General features: G+C 35.3%; 1 protein-coding gene across 1 annotated transcript; it reads left to right on the top strand.

Annotated features, from left to right (window-relative positions):
• The first annotated feature begins 1,067 nt into the window (after positions 1-1,067).
• On the top strand, positions 1,068-7,715 carry LOC110774772 (protein FATTY ACID EXPORT 1, chloroplastic). The gene is made up of 6 exons (XM_021979360.2): positions 1,068-1,411; positions 1,868-2,111; positions 3,567-3,734; positions 7,017-7,063; positions 7,148-7,188; positions 7,283-7,715. Exons 1-6 carry the CDS (start codon positions 1,304-1,306, stop codon positions 7,374-7,376), a joined length of 702 nt encoding a protein of 233 aa, XP_021835052.1. The 5' UTR covers positions 1,068-1,303; the 3' UTR covers positions 7,377-7,715.
• Positions 7,716-24,421: the final 16,706 nt, after the last annotated feature.

The following is a 24,421-nucleotide window of genomic DNA, read 5'->3' as shown; positions in this document are numbered from 1 at the left end:
GGGTAGTTTTTTGAACATTTGTTTTGATCTTGCACATATTCATTGAGTAGAAAATAACATTAAATGTAGTTGGTGCAACGATGTTTTGTAAGTGAAGCTAAAAACAGAAATGCTTCACAGTTTGGTATTTTGTGCAGATTATGCAACATCAATTATTTATGAAATGTGAATTTGTTTCTCATTACTTGTGTTTACTTCATGATTACAAACAGTAAAATTACAAACATCAATATCCCCATTTGTATTACAACTTTGACTACTTTTTGTTGTTGTTTTAGCTTCTTCTTCATTTACTTCAATTCTTCTTGCATCTTACTGTTTCGCCTGTTTTCAATACTTTCTCCTTCGTCTAAGCTTACCCCGCATTTTCCTTCGTGTTGTTGCCCCTTGTTTTCTTGCTCAACTACTCCCTTGCACCATCTCAGATTGTTTCAAGGATCACACTTGTAGTACAACCTTTGTGGATTGAGTGTTGTATCAGAGCTTCGAATGACAAATTTCCTACCACAATAACAAAATTTGGTAGGTACTCTAATATATGTGGACTCGATCATTGGGTGTGGATGATGATTTTGAAAGAAAACTCATGACAAAAATCTTATGAAATTAGCAAAGCAAATCAAAATAACATCTAACTTACAAGAACCATTCAGCAAAGGGGCTTTTATAGTCAACCGTGACCAACATCTACCTTTCAAACACAAAAACTAGTCGCTGAAACATCAAAATAGTTATATTTAAGTTTGGGGCATTTGGTGAAATAAGTTTCACAATAGGGGCATTTGGTGAAATAAGTTTCAGAATAGGGGCATTTGGGTGAATTGGAAACTTGGCTAACGGCAGACTAACGGTCCGTTATTAGTAAGGGTATGTTGGGTATTTGTACGAATTGTGAGGGGTATTTTATGAATTATTGAAACTTGATGGGCGTTTGGTGAATTATGGCAAAACTCGGGGGCATTTCATGAAATATCCGTATAAAATATCATTTTTAACAAATTCACCGTAAAATAATCCTACTTTCCGTTTTCAACTAAACAACGACTTTATTCGGAAACCACCCACTAAACATAGAATCTCCCATTTTGACTCTAAAACACAGGTTGCACAAGCTATGCGGATTGGATTCCGCAATGCTTGACGCAACAATCCAAATTTTACGTCCTAACAGTAGTTGAGCAATTATTTAATACCGTTTCATTGCATTGGTCAAACTCATTTCTATTCCCACAAACCAAAAACTCAAATTTCACAATTCAATCCTAAAATTTTCGACCAAATTCATCGATTCAAGGTCGCGAAAATGTCAGCAACAATCTCTCAATTATCATGCTTCTCTTACATCCACCACAATTTCAATCTTCAGCAACGCCGATCTTCGTTGCTTTTCCTCAATAATCATCGTTCTAAGGTACCTTACTGTCGATCAAAACCCTAATTTTCGATTATTGTTCGTTCAATTGCATGAAACAGACCCTAGAATTTGAGATCTTGATGGAAATGTTCAAGATTTCTTGGCGGAAACCCATTAATTTTGTAGCAAGTTTGGATATTTGCATGTAGGATGTAATTATGATTCAATAGTTTGTAGCGATTGGGACCAAGTAGCGTATTCATGCATAGATTATGATAGTAGAATATGCATGTTATTTATATTCATCTAATTGGGAGAGTTCCCCCCACCCAAATTGGGGCCTGACTCGGCTCGAATCTGGATTGACCGGAATCGAGTTGGCTTTGGGTTACCAGGTGAGGTATCCTGCATATTCACATCATCACATGTGTAGTATTTAGGAACTTCATGTTAATCTGTTGATAATTTATTTCGAATGCGAATGATATTGACTGTTGGATGTCATTTTAATAGTTATCAGTTGCCATGAGCCTTGAAGGACATGATGCTGAAACATCTAGTTCCGGCAACATGCCTAAGCTAAGCTATGCGGCTGATTTATCGAACCCAGGTGTGGAAGTGGTGGAGAAGTCGTATATTGGGGCCGAGGGACATGTTAATGGTAAATTTGGTGGAAATGGATCTCTGATTCCGGATGTTGTTGAGGAGAAGAAGAAGACGGCAAAGATCCATGACTTCTGTCTCGGCATCCCTTTTGGTGAGTGTGTGTGTTTGTACTTTTCACACTATAGCTGTTTTAGTCAGTAAATGCCCATTGCATATGAGGAACACAATTTCTGTTTCCACTGGGAGTTGATTTATGTATATATAGGTTTTTTCAAGTATGATTTGAAGCAAGAACAGCAGTGAAATAAAAAAAAATTGAAGAGTTAAGTTGCAAAATTGCTTTACATGTTGTGGATAAATGTAGGAATGCAGGATCCCAAAACAGTATATATAATGGATATTTGTCAGTAGGGCTTATATCATACAAAGAGCATTTTAAGTTTTCAGGAGCAGTGTTTGAAAAGGGGTGAGGTGCACTAAGGTGATAGAGGTCCTAGATCTTAGGCGCAAAGTGCAGGTGTGAGGTCTGCGCCTCTTCAAAGTGAGGCACAAATCTTAAAATTATAGAGTATGAGTAGGTTGCACCGTTGCAAACATGAAATTAATGCAGCCACTGCTCCTTTTTTCACCTCATTGAAAATGCTTCTCCAGGCCTTTGTAAGCACAATCAACGGCTAGGCGTGTCTTAAGCAGTGTTTAAAAAAGCGCGCTTAAGCGCGAAGCTCTAGGGAAAAGCGCTTAATTAGGTCTGAGCGAAGCGTTTGTGATTAAGCGCGCCAAAGAGCGCAAAAAACATGCTTTTTGGCGCTTTATTGTAATTCTTTTTCTTCTTATTATTATTATTTTGCGTTGATAGATTATTTTTATGCTGTTATTGTGTTTTGGACCACACCCTATTAATCCTTACCAATAGAAAGTGGGCCAAGAGTCCAAAAGAAAAGGAAAAATAAGAAAATAAGAAGACAACAGTCACAACAACCGACAATAGCTTCTTGATAAACACTATGTTGTATGTTTTATTTTTGTTAAAACAAAGAGTAATATATTTATGGAAGTAAATCTGATGTTTATATATTTTTGTGGTAATTTTAGTAAGATACAATGTATAAAAAGGCTCAAGGCGCAACAAGGCGATTTGGAGTTCCCAGCGCCTTAGGCGCGCCTCGGTGCGCCTCATTGAAATGAGGCGCCCTAATAAAAAGTTAAAAAATGGTGAAAAAATAGTGTGCGCCTTGCTTCTTTGCGCCTTTTTGCGCCTCAAAGTGCGCCTTTTTGCGCCTTAGGTGCGCCTTATCGAAATCGCCTCGCCCAGACAATAAAAGGCGCTGCCTCCAATCGCCTTGCGCCTATACACTGGTAAGATATATATGCATAATAGTAAAATAAACCTTTAATTCTTAAAAAGTGCGCTTCACTTTGATGAAGCGCGCGCCTTGCGCTTTGCGCTTAGGCTCTAGGACTCATATCGCTTTTTTATACACTGGTCTCAAATGCGTATTTTCAAACACTGTTCAGCCTTTTTATTTCCCAAGAAAGGGTACAAATTATTTCTCATTGTTGCTTAAAAGCAATAGACTTAACTGCAAGTTGATTGTTTTTGTGACAGGTGGTTTTGTTCTGTTTGGGGGACTTCTTGGTTCTATTTTTTCAAGGAACTTGGCTACCCTTGGCACAGGTGTTCTTTTTGGAGGTGGTATTTTAGCATTTAGCACAGTTAGTTTAAAGGTTTGGAATGAAGGGAAATCAAGTTTCCCTTTTATTATCGGGCAAGCAGGTAGGTGTTTTTATTGCATTTCAAATACGTTATTATTTGGTTTGATGTTTTAATCGGCTTGTGAGTAATGGCCTTTTTCTAATTTATTCTTATTTTCTTGATAAGACTGTTATAACATCAGAGATAATAATTAAGGAGAGAATACCGTGATCATACATGCTCTGGACTTGGAATGCGTCAGTTTTAAGTTTAATGTGATGCTCTTGTGGTCTTGCTACTTGCTAGTTGACCATTTGTTTGCACCAGGGGTGGGGAAATGTCTGAACTAGATACACCATCGAATGGCTCTATTGAACTTACCTTTTTAACAGATAACTCCCGTTTTTAACCTGAATCTGAGCTTACCCATACTTCGTGTATTGCAGTTTTATGACTATCACTTTTGGTTTTGAAGTTTGAACCCATTGCAATTGACAAAACATTAGATTGCCTTCTCTATTGAAACAACTAACTAACATTATGTCACTATGTGATGCATTGATTCTAGGGTTTCTCTGCTGCAGAGATCTTTGAAATAGTTGTGGTGTTTTTCTTAGACCAAAACTCATGTTGCTTGGTCATAGATATTGGTATCCATACTCTGTGCAAGCATTGTTTTTGGATGGCGGTTCTTGGTATGGATATCTGAATTACTGCTACTAGGATTAAATCAAAGGAGGCATGTCATTTTAAATAATGATACAAATTTGTTTTCAATCATATTGTCCTTTTTCTTTTTTGTTCTCCTATATTCCATTTTTTGGTGGGAGGACTAGAGAGTGTTAATGGTGCGTGCTTGATCTCGCTGTCTTCAGAGATAATTTTGATAAATATTTTGAATTACTACAAGAAAAGGAAGAGAAAGACCTATCAGATGGTAGTTTCTTGATAACAGTTGCGTTTGAATGAGCTCTTCAAGCTCTATTATTGTAGTAATATAATCCTTATCTTGACATTATTACTATGGAAAATAAATAAATAATGAAAGATGATTAATTGTCTGCCCAAGAAGATTTCTACTGAACGTTGGAAGGTTCTGAATAGGCTTGAGAAATCTTTTGCCTTTATCAGATAAAATTTTCGTTTAATAGCATGAAGAAAAAAATGTAGAAGTATTTTCTCCATCTCATTTTCCCTTTTTTTTCTTTTAGGTTGAACTTTTGACTTTTGTATTTTCTAAAATATAGTGATTAGAATTTAGAAACATATTATGGAAGTTTTTTATGGAAGTTTTTTCTTACAAATGTAATACTCCCTCTTTTTTGGGTTTTCAACTTGTTGTGTAGCCTCTTGCACAAGTCTTAAGGGTTCACTTATTTGAGCTAGTTTTCTCTCCTACATATACTCGTAGGTTTATATGACTCGTAGGTCTAAAATGTAGAAGTATTTTATCCATCTCACTTTCCCTTTTTTTCCTTTTAGGTTGAACTTTTGACTTTTGTATTTTCTAAGATATAGGGATTAGAATTTAAAAATATATTATGGAAGTTTTTTCTTACAAATGTAATACTCCCTCTTTTTTGGGTTTTCAACTTGTTATATGACTCGTAGGTCTTAACCACCCCCTCCCCCCCCCCCCCCCCCCCCTAGCCTGCTGCACAAGTGTTAAGAGTTCACTTATTTGAGCTATTTTTTCTCTCCTACATATACTAATCCTAACCAAATAAAAATGAGAAAAAGGTTATGTGACTCCTAGGTCTAACCCCCCCCCCCCCCCCCCCCCCCCTGTTGTGTAGCCTCTTGCACAAGTGTTTAGGGTTCACTTATATTAGCTAGTTTTTCTCTCCTACATATACTTATCCTAACCAAATAAAAATGAGAAAAAGGTTATGTGACTCCTAGGTCTTACCCCCCCCCCCCCCCTCCCCTATTGGGTCTCTTAGAGCATCTCCAATGGTAAGCTAATCTAAGAATTAGCTTGTTATGCCACATAAGATTTCAAGCTATTTTATTGTGTAGCTAATTTGTGCTCCAATGGCTAGCAACTAGCTTGTTATTTAAATTTGTCCCACTTGTCCACTTGTCAATTAATTATTTGGCACTTTTGAGAGCTAGTTATCAAGCAAATTAGCTTGTTTAAGCTAATTTGCTTGGCCAAGCTAATTTATTATTTTCACTTTAATGGTCTAGCTATTAGCTTGAAACTTTTATAAATTTTAAGCTAGTCCCTAGCTATAACCATTGAAGATGCTCTTAGTGACTCCAAAGCTCCAAGCACTAGTAAAATAGATCTAATCTAATATTATCCCTGAAGGGACTTTTAATACTAGGAAAGCACAAGATCTTGAGTAATATAACTTATATAAGTAACAAGAGAAACAAATTAATAAACACTGACTCAAACATTGGCTTTGCAGGACTCCGAAATTGCTAATTTAATATTAAATCCTGAAACAACCTTAGATACACAGAAGAGAGTCTATGTTTTTGAACTTTTAAAGGTCTTCAAGAATTATGCTTTTTATTCAGCTCATCACTCGAAAAAGCTTTACTCTCCAAATCATCAATGTCTGTGATGTCTTGAATGGTGGGCGTCTCTCTTTAAGGCTCTAGTATCTCTGAAGACCTAGTTGCAAACCTTGAATTTATATTTTTCAAGCCTGACCTCTGAAAAGCTGTGTGAAATGTAGGATATGTTGAATTTGACTTGTGTGGTTTTAGTTGCTACGTGAATAGAATTCTACTTAAATTTTTTTTGAACTCCAATTTTATGTGGACGTAATGGATATTAATGGTCTGAAAAACTCCAATTCATATTCTTTTGCTCTGAAAAATATCAAACAACGTAAAGAATGTGAGAACCCTTCAATGTAAGTAATAAAACAGGAACTGGGGAGAACAAAAGGAAATAGAATTTGTTTTTCATTAAGTCTCTTAACAAAAAGATTCCTTTTCTCTTTGTACCTGTCGTGTTTCTTACCAATTGAATTGATTTGTAATTTAACTCTAGACTCTCCAACATGTATGTTCGTGTGGGATTTCCCCCCTTAAGGCCATTTTATGGTCGTTTTGGTAACTAAAATTGGTTTATAATGTATGTGGTGCTAAACACTGCCCGTTTTCCCTGTATCCAGTTATATGTGATAATGGAACAGCCGAATTACTTCCTTCATCACTCTGATAAACTTGATAGCCTTTACACTGCTATTCCTTGGTAGTTTTTCAACCGCAAAATTGATCTTAGAAATCCTTGAATGTTTGTGTAGTGTTCTGTCTTATTATCAGGCAGTCTTTGTAAATTGTAATGTTTCAAACTTTCAATAACTTTCAATAAGTTTGACTCTCGCATCTTCTGTTGTCCAGTTCTTGCTGTCACCTTACTATGGAAGAACATTCAGACCTACTCCGTGGTATGTAAATTGTCACGGGTGCTTTATGGGTTGTGATTGGCTGGTGCTTTCAAATTAACTTTGATTTGTTCTTTGTGTCTGCAGTCAAAGAAACTATTACCAGCGGGACTGTATGCCTTAGTGAGGTATAATGCTATTCTCAATAATCATCTTTGCTAATCATAAATTAATAATGCTTTTTGTTGCTGGTTTCTTCTTACTTATGTTTGTTCCTCACAGCGCTGCCATGCTGTTCTTTTATTCCTACGTGATAATTTCTGGAGGAAATCCACCTCCCAAAAAATTGAGGTCCGCTGCCGAAGCTGCATCATGATGAAACATTTCCAAGTTCAGATTGTACCTTTTGACAGTGAAGATGTGTTTTTGCTCTCAGTTTTTTTGTTTTTTTTTTGTTTCCTTTTAAATGAGAGTTTACTTCAGTCCGACTTGATAGCTTAACATGCGAGAAAATCGCAAGATATGAGTTTAGTTTAGCTACAGAGCCTGTGGGCTAGTAATTATTTATACGAAATATGTGTATGTACTAAATAATTGGGGTTCTTTGAATGTGGAAATGAAGTGTGAGGGACTAGATCTTAATTAGCAGAAAATGAGCTACAATTTGTAATTACATTGTTTGCCACAATTAATGTTACTTCGACTGTTCTATTTATTTGAAGTGCCTTTGGTAACCACAATTAGTAGTTGTTAAAACTCAATTTATAAAAGATAAATGCACCATTCTTAGCATTTTTAGAGTGACTAAAAGAGAGAGATTTGATATGTGAAAGCGTGTCCAAAGCCTCCTTATCTAGTTCCCCGAACGTAGAAAAAGCAAATGGGATGAACTTGTAGCCGTTGTTCTCACATTTGGACGAATACTTCTTTTTCTTCTCCACAACATTGTGCAAAGCCACCCTTGGAGCCCACGAGTTCACACCCAAACCAAAAAAGGGAGAGATGCCAGTTACATCAAAACATGCATCTTTACCCTGGAACCAATTAAATAGTAAAAGGTCAGCAGGTCTAAGATCCTTTCCAGCCTCTGAGAGGAAACCCATTGGAGCCTCCTTGCGCACCGCAATCCCAACTTTGGAACAAATATAAACAAGAACATCGCGCACCAAATTATGCCTGAACTTCACACCCACTTCACTTGAACAGTGGACAGCGTGATCTCCCCATTGGTCCATCCTAGGAGCATTGGGCATAGAGTACCTTCAGAGAACAAAGGTACCGTGAGCCTATAGCACAACACAGAGCGGAATTGACGATGCTTCATCCTCTGCCCCAAGCCATCAATAGGTATGGTGAACAGAAAATCTTGTGGGGTATTTTATAATAATAATAATAATAATAATAATAATAATAATAATAATAATAATAATAATAATAATAATAATAATAATAATAATAATAATAATAATAATAATTATTATTATTATTATCAAATGCTAACAAAGTCAAACTTTTACAAATTAAAATTAGTATTATTACTATTGTTGTTATTATTATTATTATTATTATTATTATTACTATTATTATTATTATTAACTTGTATTCATTTTATTATTTATTTATTATAATTATTGTTCAGTTTAGTTTTGGAGCATTCAACTCGGTTTTGTTAAGTTTAATTTAGTTTAGCTCAATTCAAAAAATTTCAGTCCAAAGAACGGAGCATAAGTAATATTATTGCTAAAATCAATCCTACAATCCGGGTACTAAATAAGATAAACCTTTGGAATCCCCTTACTTACACTACTTTATCCACATTTCCACATTAAATTTCTTTTATCAAACACATTGTAAAAGTAGTACGGAGTATAAAGATTTACACACATTTATTTTTCCGTTGTTTTCTCTCAATAAACGAATATGGTGAAATTTAAGAATGCGTAGAAATTACACTTTAGTTTTCCTCATTAAGGTTGAGTTACCAAGCACATATAACGATCAAAATTATATATATATATATATATATATATACATATATATATGTATATATATATATATATATATAAGCAGGCATATTTGCTGAACTATTAGAGCGCCACGTAGGATTACTAATGGTTTCGGCCAATGAAAAATAAGATTTCTAATTTATTTTTGAATTAAAAAAATCGAGTTCCACGTACATAATAAATTAGGTGTCACATATATATTTTAATTAATTAATCTATTACTATATACTAAAAGAGACACCAGGAATGACACGTGTCACTTCCTGGTGCGATTTTTTCCCGCCAAAAACCACTTTCCCAAAAAAGTGTATCTGCTTTATTTTATTTTTATCCTTTACCTTTTTTTTATAAACTATTTATGTATGGAAACAAATTTTATTTTATAAATTATGGCAATAACAAATACGACGTAATAATAATTATTCTAAATTGGTAATATTTTAGTCAAATCTCTATATTAATAATGGAAAATATATCACTCGATATTTTGGTCAAATTGTCATATTAGCATTTTAAATATGCATATTAGATGAATAAATTTAAACGAGTTTGTTAAAAATATTATAACTATACAGTAGTTTGATAGATATTCAATCAAATATTTTGTGAAAAAAAAATATCAAAATTCGTGCGTGCACGGGATCTAATCTAGTTACTAATATATACAACTCCATCCAAAATCAAATACTCTAATAATTAAAAAATAAAGTTAAAATAAAATTCAATCCAAAATCAAACACTAATCTAAAATAAAATTCAATCCAATATCAAACACTAATTCAATATTAGAGAGCCACATAGGAAATCTAATGGTTTAGACGAATGAAAAATAAGATTTTAAAATTATTTATGAATTAAAAAAGTTGAGTGCCACGTAGATAAATAATTAGGTGACACGTAGATATTTTTATTAAATAATTACGAATACTACGTATATACAACTCCATCCAAAATCAATTTATCTAATTCCTTCTTTCAGCTTTCTTTCAGCTTCCATTCTCATAATACTGTCTCTCTCTTCTTTCGTTTTTTTCTCTCCTCCTTGGAATCACCTATCTGCGATTTTTCTCAACCTCGCCAAGTTCAACCTTGAATCTTCTAACCTTCTTCAAATTTTTGCTAAGTAAGTAATTTAATTTGGTTTATAATTCTTTTTATTTTATTCGATTTTTTTCAAGTATTTGCGGTTTTGTTTGTGTAGAATGGGGTTTCAAAAGTTCTTTTTGTTATTTTGATTGTTAAATTAGGCTTTTCAATTGATGATTTTATTTTTGTTTTTGCGATTTGATTTCTAATTCAAAGGTTTTCTTTGAAAATTTTGTGTTTTTGCGATTTTGATTGCTAACTGAGTTGTATCTTTGATTTTTTATTTGTCTTCTTCAGTTGGTTGATTTTTTAATCGAGCTAGTGAAATGCAGAAATTAGAATTTTCTCTAGTGTTAGTTTTGCATCTCCAATTAACACAATATTGCAAACTGTACCTGTTTTTATTTTCCACATAACACCTTACAGTACCAGGTACTTGCAGATTTGTTATTGAAATCAGCATCTTTGAGAATTTTTATTTTGATTGAACAAGTTGATTCAATTGGCGTGGTTGAAATGTTGGTTAGAATCCTTTAAAAAGAATGTTAATTAAGGTTTTGATGGTTGAATTTGTGGCGATTTGAAGACATGTCTGCTTAGGATCCATTGGTAGTGGCTTTCAAGTTAACAAAATGCATTAAGTTGCCTAAAATAGCTAGTACTAGGTACTACTATTATAACAAATAGGAATGGAAATCCAGAAAAGAGTTTAGTAAAAATATGTTCATTTTTAACCATGTCTTATTTGCCATCTTGCTTTGCTGACTCTGACATGTGGGCGTTTAAAGCGTTTTTAGAAAACATCAGCAGGATAATTCAATACTGCTTGAATGTTGTTGGTTGGATTTTTCTGTTTGTGTGTCGGTAGCAAATTAGTAGAAGTCTGTTTACGTGGTTGTGTTTATTGGTGTTGCTAATGCGCTACTGCTATATGTTATACTGGAGTTGACATTTGTTGACTTTGTTCAGCTAGGTAAAATAAGTAATCAAGGCCTTTACTTTTGAATTATTTTGATTTACTTATTCTTGGTTTTTATTTACTATTATTTATTCTATTTTGAAACACTAGCCTACTAGCTCAATAGGAAGAGCATTGTGCAATTGCGCACAAGATGTGGGTTCGAATCCCACGTAGGTTCTTCTTTTGTAACTGTTGAGCTTTTCCCTCATCTGAGTTGAGATGATCACACCATTGAAAAACAACTCATCTGTAGGAAAACTTTCAGTATGAGCAGAAAACCTGCTGAAAGGTGTTTCATGTGGTTTGGGGGATTTCGTTCTTCAGAGTTGCTTAAGGTTATTACTCCCCCCGTCTTTAGTCTCTTGGTGCTCAATCAAGGTGCATTTATATGAATTATTACTTGTTTTGGAATATCAGATACTAGTGTGATAGGTTATGATTCATATGACAAAACATAAATCATGCGGAAAAACCTTAATGCTAGGAAACATATTATTTACACATAATCATTTAGCATAATTTAGGAGCATACACTTTGTAGCGTGCCCTCCCTAGCTGCGCCCGAACCGAACAAGAACAAGCCTTTAGGACTCCAAATGTCGTCCCTCCGTAGATAGTCCACAGTACGTCCGGATCCGCCTCAAGTTAGACCAACTAGAATCGCCCTTAAGCTCTAGGAAATTCGGTTAAGTGTTTGCAAGTGTTTGACTTATTTTTCTTTCAAAACTTACCCTTAGAATACTTCAATCCCATGTGCATAAATTATGACCATAGGCCCTTATTTATAGAGGTTTGGAAAGGGAATTGGAATCCTAGTAGGATACGAATTATTTAAACTTATAATCCTATAAGAACTCTAATTAATTAATTTATCCTTTTTGGAATAGGAATTTAATCATATACCAAATCCTAATAACTTTAGGAATCGTGCATGAACACAAACACACACACACACGGCATCCACGAGGGCCGCCCATGCGCGTGCGTGCGAGCAGCAGCCCACGCCACGAGGCCCACACAGCCGTGGCCTTGGTGCGCTCTGGGCCTGCCTTGCGGTGGGCCTGGGCGCTGCCTTGGCTGGGCGTGTGGCGCACGTTTGGCTTGCTGGGCGATGGCCTGGCTTCGTGCTGGGCCTTCGTCCGGCAGGCCTCGTCCGATGCTTATTCGTACGATACGCTTCCGATTTAATTCCCGGTTCCGGAATTCATTTCCGATACGAACAATATTTAATATTTCCGATTCCGGAATTAATTTCCGTTTCGAACAAATATTTAATATTTCCGTTTCCGGAATTATTTTCCGATTCTGATAATATTTCAGATTCTGACAATATTTCCGTTTCCGGCAATATTTCCGATTCCGGCAATATTTCCATTTCCGATAATATTTTCCGATACGTACCATGTTTCCGTTTCCAGCAACATCTACGACTTGGATAATATTTATATTTCCGATACGATCCATATTTCCGTTTCCGGCAATATCATCGTTTCCGGAGTATTCACTTGCTTGTGACGATCTCAGCTCCCACTGAAACCAAGATCCGTCGATTCCGAATATCCATAGATGGAGTATTTAATGCCATTAAATACTTGATCCGTTTACGTACTATTTGTGTGACCCTACGGGTTCAGTCAAGAGTAAGTTGTGGATTAATATCATTAATTCCACTTGAACTGAAGCGGCCTCTAGCTAGGCATTCAGCTCACTTGATCTCACTGAATTATTAACTTGTTAATTAATACTGAACCGCATTTATTAGACTTAACATTGAATGCATACTTGGACCAAGGGCATTATTTCCTTCAGTCTCCCACTTGTCCTTAGGGACAAGTGTGCATTTCCTAATTCCTTTGTCGCTCGATGCTTGCTCTTGAACATAAGGTAAGAGTTGTCATCCTTATTATGTCCAGAGGTATTTCTCGGTTTCAGAGTTCAACTGATCAAATAAAACAGATAATCATAGCCTATGATTCATCTGAGCACGGCCATGCATTTCACAGTTTCTAGCTCTCCGAGTGGCCTTGTACAACTTTTAGCATCTCATCCCGATTTATGGGAGGACAATCCCAATCTTGCGATCTTGAGATTAGACTTCGTTTGATAGGTGATTACCTGAGCGTTGCCTTTATAGCCTCCTTTTACGGTGCGACGGTTGGTCAACGTCAAAGCAACCAGTTCTCAAATAAGTAATCTCAAATCACTCAGGTATTGAGGATTTAGTGTCTAATAATTTTAATGAAATTTACTTATGACAGATTTTCATCTCTTACAGTAAAGTTTCATAGGTCTGTCCGATACTAGTCTTCCCAAAGTAAGTATCTACGCAAATGATTATGACATTGACATGTCCACATAGTTCAAGAAACAGAACTACTAGTCATCTTGCATTCTAGTCGTCTAACGTTTTCTATGCGTCCAATTTTATAGAAAACTCCGACCAGGGACCATTTTCAACCTTTGACATTCAAGTTGACTTGATAGACATTTCTTAGTCACAGGACTGGTCCTGACAGTCTATCTTGAATATATCGTCAAATTGAAGGGACTCATCATTTAATACTAAACCAAGATTAAATGGAATATGAAAATACATTTCATATATGATAAATGTTCCACCCCAATGTTTTACAACCATGGGCCTCAAACCCATCTTTAAAACAGTTCATGGATTTCAAAGCTATGCTTGATTTCCAGTGCCACAATGTGAGTGTTGTTTCTCACTTGTTGCATAGGTTTAGTTATCATGCTTTGCCAATCTTAATATCCTTTTCATCGAATGTTCTTCGAGATAGATGATAAGATCTTTTGAGTATGTTTATTTTGTGATCTGGTCTTTTCTTGCTTCAAGAGTGGTTCTACGCATTTTTCAATGAAGAACCATCAAGCCAGCAGACATGTGATCTACCCTAGTTTAGTGAAGAAATCTTTAACATAAACAACCCTGTTTTATTGCTTCTTAGGCAATAAGTACTTTTACTTCAACTTTATAGGTTGTCAGTGATGCTTTGTTTGGAATTACTTATCCAAGCAGTTCACAGATATGTGGAATACTTTCCAGCTGTATCTTAGAACATTAATATTTTAATATCCCACGCAACAACTCATGGTCTCCAATCCATGTTGCCATTTCAAAACACGATGCTCTATAGCTCGTCCTTATCAATGGTTAACTCCAAAGGGTCTTGCTTGATCCTTTGCCAGTGTTTATGCGTGTAGCATCAATATTTAGCATATCTTTATTTCCTTGAATCAAGAACTATTCCTATGTACCTTTTCAAGTACCATAAGTATTCTTGATCTCAATCTAGTTGATCTTCACTTAGATCAATAGAGATTGGTATATGTTCGTCATGCCTAAAGTCATACGATACGTTTTTGGCGATCCTCATATTATATCATACATGATAAATTCTTTTGCAGAATAATTCCCAATTGAATTCTATTCATGTAACTTTAGCTCATCTAGTTTCAGTAGATACTAAATCTAGCTAAATTCTTTGACATATAATATAGGTTAAGAATCTTATCTAGATCCTTTGATGTTTAACTTAGTAAATGCTTATACATAGTTCAAACATTCTTTACTTAGATTTATTCATATGGGTCGAATGTCTCCAATGGAGTCTTTCGTGTTTGATTTAGTAAATGCCATCACTTAATCCAGAACAATATTATAAGATCTTTGTGAATGGATCTTAATACCCAGTATGCACTAAGTTTCGCCTTGGTCCATCATTGATGAATAATTTCAAATCTGAATGTTATTTCACAATAGAGAGATATGTGTGTGATACACATAGGACCAATTAAGTTTTACGTTCTCCCACTAAACTTCTTATACATCTATAAGAATCATGTACATTTTATGAAACTAAAATACTTATTAGCTTCATTAAAATACATTTCTGATTCCCAATTGCTTGCTTAAATCTGTACTTAGATTTCATAAGCTAGCTATTCTTTTCAAGTATTTATTTGGATCCATAAATCCTATGACATACCATGTACATAGTTTATTCCAACATTTGATTGAGGAATTGTTTTGTCATCCAATTGCCATATGTACCAATATGCAATCATTGCTTGATTTATAGACTTGAGCATTACGATTATGCATGAGGTTTCAACACAATCCACGCCGTGAATTTGCTTGTAACCTTTAGCAACTAATCTAGCTTTGCGTGTGAACACAATTCCATGTTTGATGGTTTTTATCCTTAAAACCAATTTGCAACCAATAGGTGTTTAACCCATTCTTGCAAATCAACAAAATTTCAATTTTGTCATCAAAACATTGGTTATGTTTTATGGTCTTTAACCATCTAAAACATTTGAGTCTATATATGGCCTTTAACCATTTTAGGGAATCTAGGTTTCGTCATAGCTTTCTTACAAGTCACAAACTTATTAATCTACATGATAATAGTTTGACTGCAAGTTGTAGGTTTCTTCACTATCTAATAGAAGAATCGCATAGTTTCATTGACCTGAACTCTATGTTTCTTCACTATCTAATAGAAGAATCTCATAGTTTCAGTGATTTGAACTCTATGTCTACTTGGGTATATCAAATAATAGAATATCCATAGCCACTTGAAAGTCCTTTGAATATTCTGTTCTCCTTGAAGCACTTGTAAAGTCTTCTAAGAGATGTCTATTCTTTAAAGCCACTTCTAAAGTCCTTAAAGAATACGTGTTCGGATTTTCTAAAGAACTTCGAAAAGCCTCCGGAATGTCCGTTTATGTTTTTTGTTCGCCTCGAAGACTTTCGAGGTCTATTTTCTCCCACTTGTCATTTTGGAAACGAATCTCCAAAAGGACATTATTTCGAGCAAACAAACATTATGTTCTCCAAAATTCGTGGTAGAAACAATACCCTTGTGTCTCATTTGAATAAATCACAATGAAACATATATCTATACTTGGGCCTTAGTTTGTTGAATAACAAACGCTAAGCTCCCACTGAGTTTGGCAACTCTCTAGATATATATTATGAAAAGATATTCTGAAATTACTTTTCAATAGCTTTGACGAATTTGGTTTAGTTTGGTGGTAGTTGAGCATTTTGTTTAGAAAAAGTCTTTATGATCCATCATTGATCGAATCAAGTACTAACCGACTTCGATCATTCCAACGTAGATATACCATATCTTATGGAGCTAGATCGTGAAATTACAACACACAATCATTGATGATCATTCTTGGTATAAGTAATCAACAACATGATCTAACCTAGATCTTTATGATTTCTTGCCAAGTGGATTTTATACTTATGAATCTTTGAACTAGCCAAACAGATTCAACTTATATCACATTTGAGTAAATAAACCTATATTCACTCAAATCCATGTGAAATAATAAAGTCATAAAATCTTTCTTTAGCTTTGAACTCTATTGTCTAGGCGTTCTAACAATAGTTCATATCTTTTGTTACTTTCAACAAGTAAGACTAGTTGTCTTAAATTGATCTAAAAATCAATCAACTTTCAAAAGTCCATCAAAATAGAGTTTTTGAATGTTAACTTGTTGATATGGTCTAAGCAACAATGCTAAAGGTTAGTGGAACTCAAATCAAGAGATTGATTTGAACCTAGTAAAGTTTTATTGTTAAAGATTTGTTTGTTTTAATCAAGCATATTGACTCAACCCGTAAATGACCATTTCATTCAAATAAACAAACAAACATTATTTTTGTTCTTCTGAATGTGAGTCTTTCTGTGTTTGAAAACAGAAATTTAGGTATGCTGATTGTGGAACAAAATAGCCATTAAGTTCCAGCCTTTGAAAGGACTTTAAAACAAACTAGATGACCCTACAACTAATGTAGCATTGCCATGCTTCATTTCCTACTTGTAGGCCATTAGTGTACACTAGCTTCCATTGTTTGAGTTATTACCGAAGTAAGAACCTCAAGCGGTATATGATACCAAGGAAGTTTGATTGCTAGGTCACTTCTCTTTAAACATTAACTTTTAGGTAGAAACGGAATTGTAAATTCCTTTCATTTGTTCCTTTGTTTTCCTATTTCTTGTACCCTTTCTTATAGTCTTAAGAATTGGATTCTTTAGTGTTGACTTTTATACTTTGTTAGATATGTCCAATGTCACTCCAACAAGGTTCTTAATTACCATTTTAATTTATGTTGAATATTTTGTTTCAACTAGATGATCTTACCAGAAGCTTCTAAAGTTCTCTAAGCATCGATCTATTCGAATGTCTAGGGACTAGACTCATTCGAGAATTAAATGGACAAAGATGTTAGGTTGTTAACCATTGGTAAGGCTGAGTGTTTAAACTCAATGCTTTATGATCTCAAAACTACATTGTATTTTGAATTCACAAGCACCAATCGGTTTGCCATTTGACTTTGATACTCGAAAACAACCATAAAAGTCGCTAAAAGAAACGTACATTTTAAATTGCTCACATCTCTCATTTCCGTGAATCGTTCTTGGATTCACTACCAATCAAGGAAATTTACTGTTACCTTTATAAAAGGATTTATTGAAGTGTAAGATATTTAATTATAAACAATAATTAAAACATACATTGAAGCATGTAAAGTCTAAACATTTATCATGAGTAATAACTTGAAAATTAAAGCAATCATGCAATTTAAACAAGTTATTAGCATTTTATTCGATTTTATTGTTCCGGCAGGTGTGAATAAAATGATTCCAAGACCCTAAAACCATTGAAGAATTAAGCACATTATGTATTTTGACTCAATTCTAAAACATTTTAGGTAAGCAAAAACCTTTTGCTAATAGTCTAGAAACTACTCTTGGTTGATAGGTACGTCTAAGAACTTATTAGGTAAACCTATCGATTTTTCCACGACATAAAAGGACTCCTTACTTATATCGTTGAGTTTCACCAAAACTAACATGTACTCACAATTATTTGTGTACCTTACCCCTTTAGTATCGATAAGTAACACCTCGCTATGGCGGAAAACTATTACTAAGATCGATGAAGAAAGGATATCCAAGTAAGTGTTATTTTGGCATGGCACCTTTTAACTCAATTTTTAAGTTTGGAACTTAAAGCTCTTACTATGTTGGTTAGATTTTAAGTGAACTAAAATCCTTAATCATGCAACATAATCAAGCCACAATCTCATGCATAATTAAGACATATTTAAAGCAATAAATAACTTAAAACATGCATAAGATAAATGTGATCTAGTATGGCCCGACTTCATCTTGAAGCTTCAACTTCAAAGTCCGTCTCGAAAATGGGAACTTCGTCTTGAAATTCACCGTGGGAGGCGCCATTTTCTTCAAATAGGATAAGCTATAATTAAAACTAATTACAACTATTTGATGGTACGCAGACCATATTTGAATTGAAAAACAAATTTGGTGCTTTAGACCAATTACATTCAAATTAATGGTACGCAGACCATATTTTCTATCCTATTTGGGCCATACTAGTCACTTCATAACCTGCAAAACAGTACATATACCATTCACCCATTCATTATCATGAATGGCCCACATAATTGGTTAGTTAAAACACATTGTATGCATCACATAAACATTTGCAGCAATTAATCAAGGGCACCAATAATCTACAAATTATTCAGTCCTTATTAATTCTAATCAAGTTGTTTTAACCTTAAGGATTTGTAGACCTAATCAAGAGTTTATGGCTAAAAGGGCTCCCACTTAAACCAATAAATTCATATGCTTTACTAATTTTAAACATAAAAATGTATTTCTAGTCTAACCGGAAACATAAAAATTTAATTAAAATTTAAAGCTCATATAAATTTATAATTGAATCCACATATTTAATTTATTTTCAGTCGTATTTAAATTAATTCATGATTTTAATTTTAGTAAAATAATTAGAATAAATGAAATTCATTATAATTATAATATTCAAAATTAAAATCCAAGAAAACAATTTAAATTATTAATTTTAAAATTAATTAAAATTACATAAACTAAAAATTTCAAATTAAAATTTTAAGACGATCTAATCGTAACACAAGGTACGCAACATCACCACGCAACGCACATCCATAGGCCACACGCACGCAGCCATCGCTGGCCATGTGCGCGCAGCCTATGTGCTGCGTCGCATCCATCGCTGCACACCATCGCAAGGCGCCTCGAGGCACGCTTGGCCTCTGGCTCGCTGCGCGCGCCTGCCCTCGACGCACGCGAGCTTGCGCTCGCTGCTCGAGGCAGTGCTCGTAGCTTGCGAGCAAGCGCTCGCTGCGCGCGAGCGTTCGTCGCTGGGCGTAGCGCTCGTCGCACGCGAGCTTGCGCTCGCTGCGCGCGAGGCTTCGCACGTTGCGCGAGGCAGTTGCGTCGTGGCGCAGCTCGCCTGCTGCCCACACGCGACTGTCGCTGCCTTGCTCTCGCCCTTGCCCACTCGCCCATCGCACATAGCACATGACACAAGGCAGGGCTGCTGCCTTGTGCTCGTGCACCATAGCCTTGCTCGCTGCATTCGTACCGCATGGGCGACGAGCTCCCTTGCTCGTCGTCGCATGCCCGCACTATACAACACCCCTTAAGGGTAACACGTAGCGTCCATTGCTTTGTGCGTGCAAGTTATATGAGCGAATCGCATAAAATTAAAATTTTATTTTCAAAATTAATGACAAATTAATAAATCATATTAATTTCATAATTTTAGGGCGAAAAATCGAAAATTTATTAATTGATTTCCGATTAACATGGATTCAAGTCTAGGTCAATACAAATTTACAATTTTTATGGTGGTTTTTAATCATAGGTATCTAATTAAATTATTAATTAATTATGAAAATCAAATTAATTCTAAATTATTCCAGTTTTCAACAAATTAATCATAATTACAAATTAGATTGCATAATTAACAAGGCTAGGCATTCAAACTTGTTAAACATATACAGTAGGTCAATCAAAATTCAAGATTTATCAACAAGAATCACAAATATTTAATTTAACATCTTAAATTTACAAACTTTTGCGTTCGAAAAACTAAAACCTCCGAAAAGTCATAGTTAAGCTTCGAATTTGGAAATTCTGGGTTTCGGCGAAAAACACTATTTTTGTCAAAATTTTAGAATGCCTTTTACATGCGGAATTGACTCAAAAATCACTCAATTTGGTTGAGTAACGAATATTCTGCCGAAAAACTGCGTACATATAATTAAATAAACGCAATTTGCAATTAATTAACAATTACGAAAATTAATCACCCCTTTTAATTTCTTGCAAATTTGTATAATTTAACCATGTTCATGCAATTAGATTATGAAAATAATAAGAGGCTCGTGATACCACTGATAGGTTATGATTCATATGACAAAACATAAATCATTTGGAAAAACCTTAATGCCAGGAAACATATTATTTATACATAATCATTTAGCATAATTTAGGAGCATACACTTTGTAGCGTGCCCTCCCTAGCTGCACCCGAACCGAACAAGAACAAGCCTTTAGGACTCCAAATGTCGTCCCTCCGTAGATAGTCCACAGTACGTCCGGATCCGCCTCAAGTTAGACCAACTAGAATCACCCTTAAGGTTACTAGGAAATTCGGTTAAGTGTTTGCAAGTGTTTGGCTTATTTTTCTTTCAAAACTTACCCTAAGAATACTTCAATCCCATGTGCATAAATTATGACCCTAGGCCCTTATTTATAGAGGTTTGGAAAGGGAATTGGAATCCTAGTAGGATACGAATTACTTAAACTTAGAATCCTATAAGAACTCTAATTAATTAATTTATCCTTTTAGGAATAGGAATTTAATCATATACCAAATCCTAATAACTTTAGGAATCGTGCATGAAGAAAAACACACACACGCACGGCAGCCACGAGGGCCGCCCATGCGCGTGCGTGCGAGCAGCAGCCCACGCCACGAGGCCCACACAGCCGTGGCCTTGGTGCGCGCTGGGCCTGCCTTGCGGTGGGCCTGGGCGCTGCCTTGCGGTGGGCCTGGGTGCTGCCTTGGCTGGGCGTGTGGCGCGCGTTTGGCTTGCTGGGCGATGGCCTGGCTTCGTGCTGGGCCTTCGTCCGGCAGGCCTCGTCCGATGCTTATTCGTACGATACGCTTCCGATTAAATTCCCGATTCCGGAATTCATTTCCGATACGAACAATATTTAATATTTTCGATTCCGGAATTAATTTCCGTTTCGAACAAATATTTAGTATTTCCGTTTCCGGAATTATTTTCCGATTCCGATAATATTTCCGATTCTGACAATATTTCCGTTTCCGGCAATATTTCCGATTCCGGCAATATTTCCATTTCCGATAATATTTTCCGATACGTACCATGTTTCCGTTTCCGGCAACATCTACGACTTGGATAATATTTATATTTCCGATACGATCCATATTTCCGTTTCCGGCAATATCATCGTTTCCGGAGTATTCACTTGCTTGTGACGATCTCAGCTCCCACTGAAACCAAGATCCGTCGATTCCGAATATCCATAGATGGAGTATTTAATGCCATTAAATACTTGATCCGTTTACGTACTATTTGCGTGACCCTACGGGTTCAGTCAAGAGTAAGTTGTGGATTAATATCATTAATTCCACTTGAACTGAAGCGGCCTCTAGCTAGGCATTCAGCTCACTTGATCTCACTGAATTATTAACTTGTTAATTAATACTGAACCGCATTTATTAGACTTAACATTGAATGCATACTTGGACCAAGGGAATTATTTCCTTCATAGTGAACCACCTCCAACCTCTAACCGAGCAACAATTGATGGGAGTATGCAACGTACATCAATCCTCTCAACAAGCAGATGCTTTGTCGCAAGGAATGGAAGCGCTGCAACAATATATCTCTCGTTGATATGCTTTCCTTAAACTGTCTTAGTCCTTCTAGCACTGGAATCGTTGCTGATTACATGGGCCAAATGGCGATTGCAATGGGCAAGCTTGCCACACTAGAGAGCTTTGTTCACCAGGTACACAATCTTATCCATAAATAAATTCTTGATAATCAATTCTCTACTGCATCATCAACTTCTTGTTGGTTTTGGTTCATATTTCTTTCTGAAAGGTCACGAGAAAACGATAAACTGGGCTCGTGCAAGCGTTGCTCGAATCCCCTGCTATTAACAAGTTCACTGCCATCATTGTTTAAGCTAACCAAAAACCTTTGTTGAACTGAAGCACTGAACTAAACTAACTCACTGAGCACTGGTCCATTTGTAACACGTCTGCTGACCCTTAGATATTTCTGCATCAGTAAACATACCAAAAAAAAATATACTTATTCTATTTCCTAAACAAACAAAAAACACTACCAAACTGTTGATATTTACTTTTTGTATTGTTTTATTTACTTTAAATTTAAAAACCTTTACTTGTGAATTTATTTGATTTACTTTTTGTATATGTAATTCAGAGATACATTTACTTGTTAGTTATTATGATTTACTTTTGAAGGACTTTGATTTACTTTTTAGTTTTTTGTATTAACTTTTGAGTTTTTTTTATTTTTATAATTTATTCTTGAAACAACCTATGTAGGAATCGAACCTACATCCCCTATGCATCTGCATAGTGCTCTACCATTTGAGCTAATAGGTTTAAGGAGAATTGAGATAAGTGATAGGTCTTCCTTGCATTTGCATACATAAACGAAGGAAAAGCACCTTCTACTACTCCATATTTCCATAAACAACCAATACGATATGCATAGTGTGAATAACCTCTTAGCTAAAACATCAAAATCACTTGATTTCCCTTACATCTCATGATCATTTATGAACAGCACCTACTCCCAAGGAGAGTAAGATCCTACTCAGAATCTGTCCATTTTTCTCATTTACTTTTTAATCAGTTGTGTTTACTTTTTTGAATTATTTACCTACTTTTAATTTGAACAAAAAGAAATTATGTAAAGATATGATACACAACCTCTATCATCCAAGCGAAGTTGAATATAAAAGCAACAAAACCACAAAGACATGACTAGGAGCAACGACCCCCCCCCCCCCCTACACGACTAACAACCGGCAACGACAACAGACTAATCACATGCACCCTAAACATACTGTGAAATTAACACCTGAACCCTGCAGTCAGACACAACAATACAGCAGCTGAAATGCAGCAACAATGCGTACAATAGCTTCATTTGAGCCTACGTCAATCTTAATTAACTGCGCAAGAAGGAGCTCGAGCAAGCCTCTGTAACAGGCTAACAACAGTCTACAGAAGCAGCAATAAAACCGCAAAGACATGATCGACTAGCAGAAAGTATCAAAGCAGGCACCTAAATTACAGTCAGAGATCAAACACGCATCCACACTTCATAAAACCAGTTGAAATCATCATCCATCTACCTGTCATTAATTTGTTTATGAATTATTTATTTTACTTTTAGAGAGATTTTGTTTACTTTTATAGAGATTTAGTTTACCTTTAGAGAGATTTGGTTTACTTTTAAAGAGAAAACAAATCGTACTTTTACTAAGTTTCACAAATGAATTTACTTCTAAGCCTAATTAATTTACTTTTACCAAGTTTCGATATACTTTAAAAATAAGTGAATCGGAAACCAAAAGAGGTCAAACTGCAGGCCAGATAACCCCAACTGTCAATTCAGATTGGCAAGCTTTGAAAAAAAATCCAGCATTTCAAACCAAACCATCAATACACACATCCACCCTACAACAACAACACACACACACACACACAACATTGTTGGCACTCTGACAACAGCCATACAGGACCTTGCTAAGTGATCTAACTTATGTAAATTGACTGCAACCATAATAGACTACCATATATAACAGACTGCACAAATAACAATAGACAAGAAGCAAACACAATTGGAATATAATAGACCCACTAAAACTGACTAGGACACAGTACGTCAACCTGAGTCAACTAATGCAAAACTGCACCTTAAGAGCAACCCTCATCCCCCTGCAGCAACAACGTACACACAACACCGCTGACACCTTAAGAGCAACGATGCGGAACAGTTCAACTAACCACATGTCAACGCAAAACAAGTCTGCATCACTAGCCCTTCAAAACCACCCAACTGACTTCTTGACTTCTAAAAAACAGCCACCAAACAAGCAGTTCAGGAACATTTATTCTCTTGACCATATCTAAAATTATTCGTATCATTTTACTTTTTAATCAGTTTTGTTTACTTTTATGAATTCTTTATCAACTTTTAATTTGAACAAAAAAAAACTATGTAAAGCTATGATCAAAAGTAAACACAACATCGGGTAAAAGTAAACACAATATCAGGTAAAAGTAAAGAAATTATCAGCAAAAGTAAACATAATATCGAGTAAAAGTAAACACAATATCATCAAAAGTAAACACAACATCTTAAGGAAATTTGATAACCTAGAAATCCAATTAAAC

The sequence above is a fragment of the Spinacia oleracea genome, chromosome 1, assembly GCF_020520425.1.
Source record: "Spinacia oleracea cultivar Varoflay chromosome 1, BTI_SOV_V1, whole genome shotgun sequence".
Taxonomy (NCBI): Eukaryota; Viridiplantae; Streptophyta; class Magnoliopsida; order Caryophyllales; family Amaranthaceae; genus Spinacia; species Spinacia oleracea.
Note: the sequence above shows the minus strand (reverse complement) of the source record. Positions and strands in the feature narration are given on the sequence as shown.

Bases quoted from the DNA above. Each gene is read 5' to 3' on its own strand.
- LOC110774772 (XM_021979360.2), top strand. From the start codon at position 1,304: ATGTCAGCAACAATCTCTCAATTATCATGCTTCTCTTACATCCACCAC. The intron at 2,112-3,566 runs GTGAGTGTGTGT...TTTTTGTGACAG, and splicing joins CTGTCTCGGCATCCCTTTTG to GTGGTTTTGTTCTGTTTGGG. The intron at 7,064-7,147 runs GTATGTAAATTG...TTGTGTCTGCAG, and splicing joins ACATTCAGACCTACTCCGTG to TCAAAGAAACTATTACCAGC.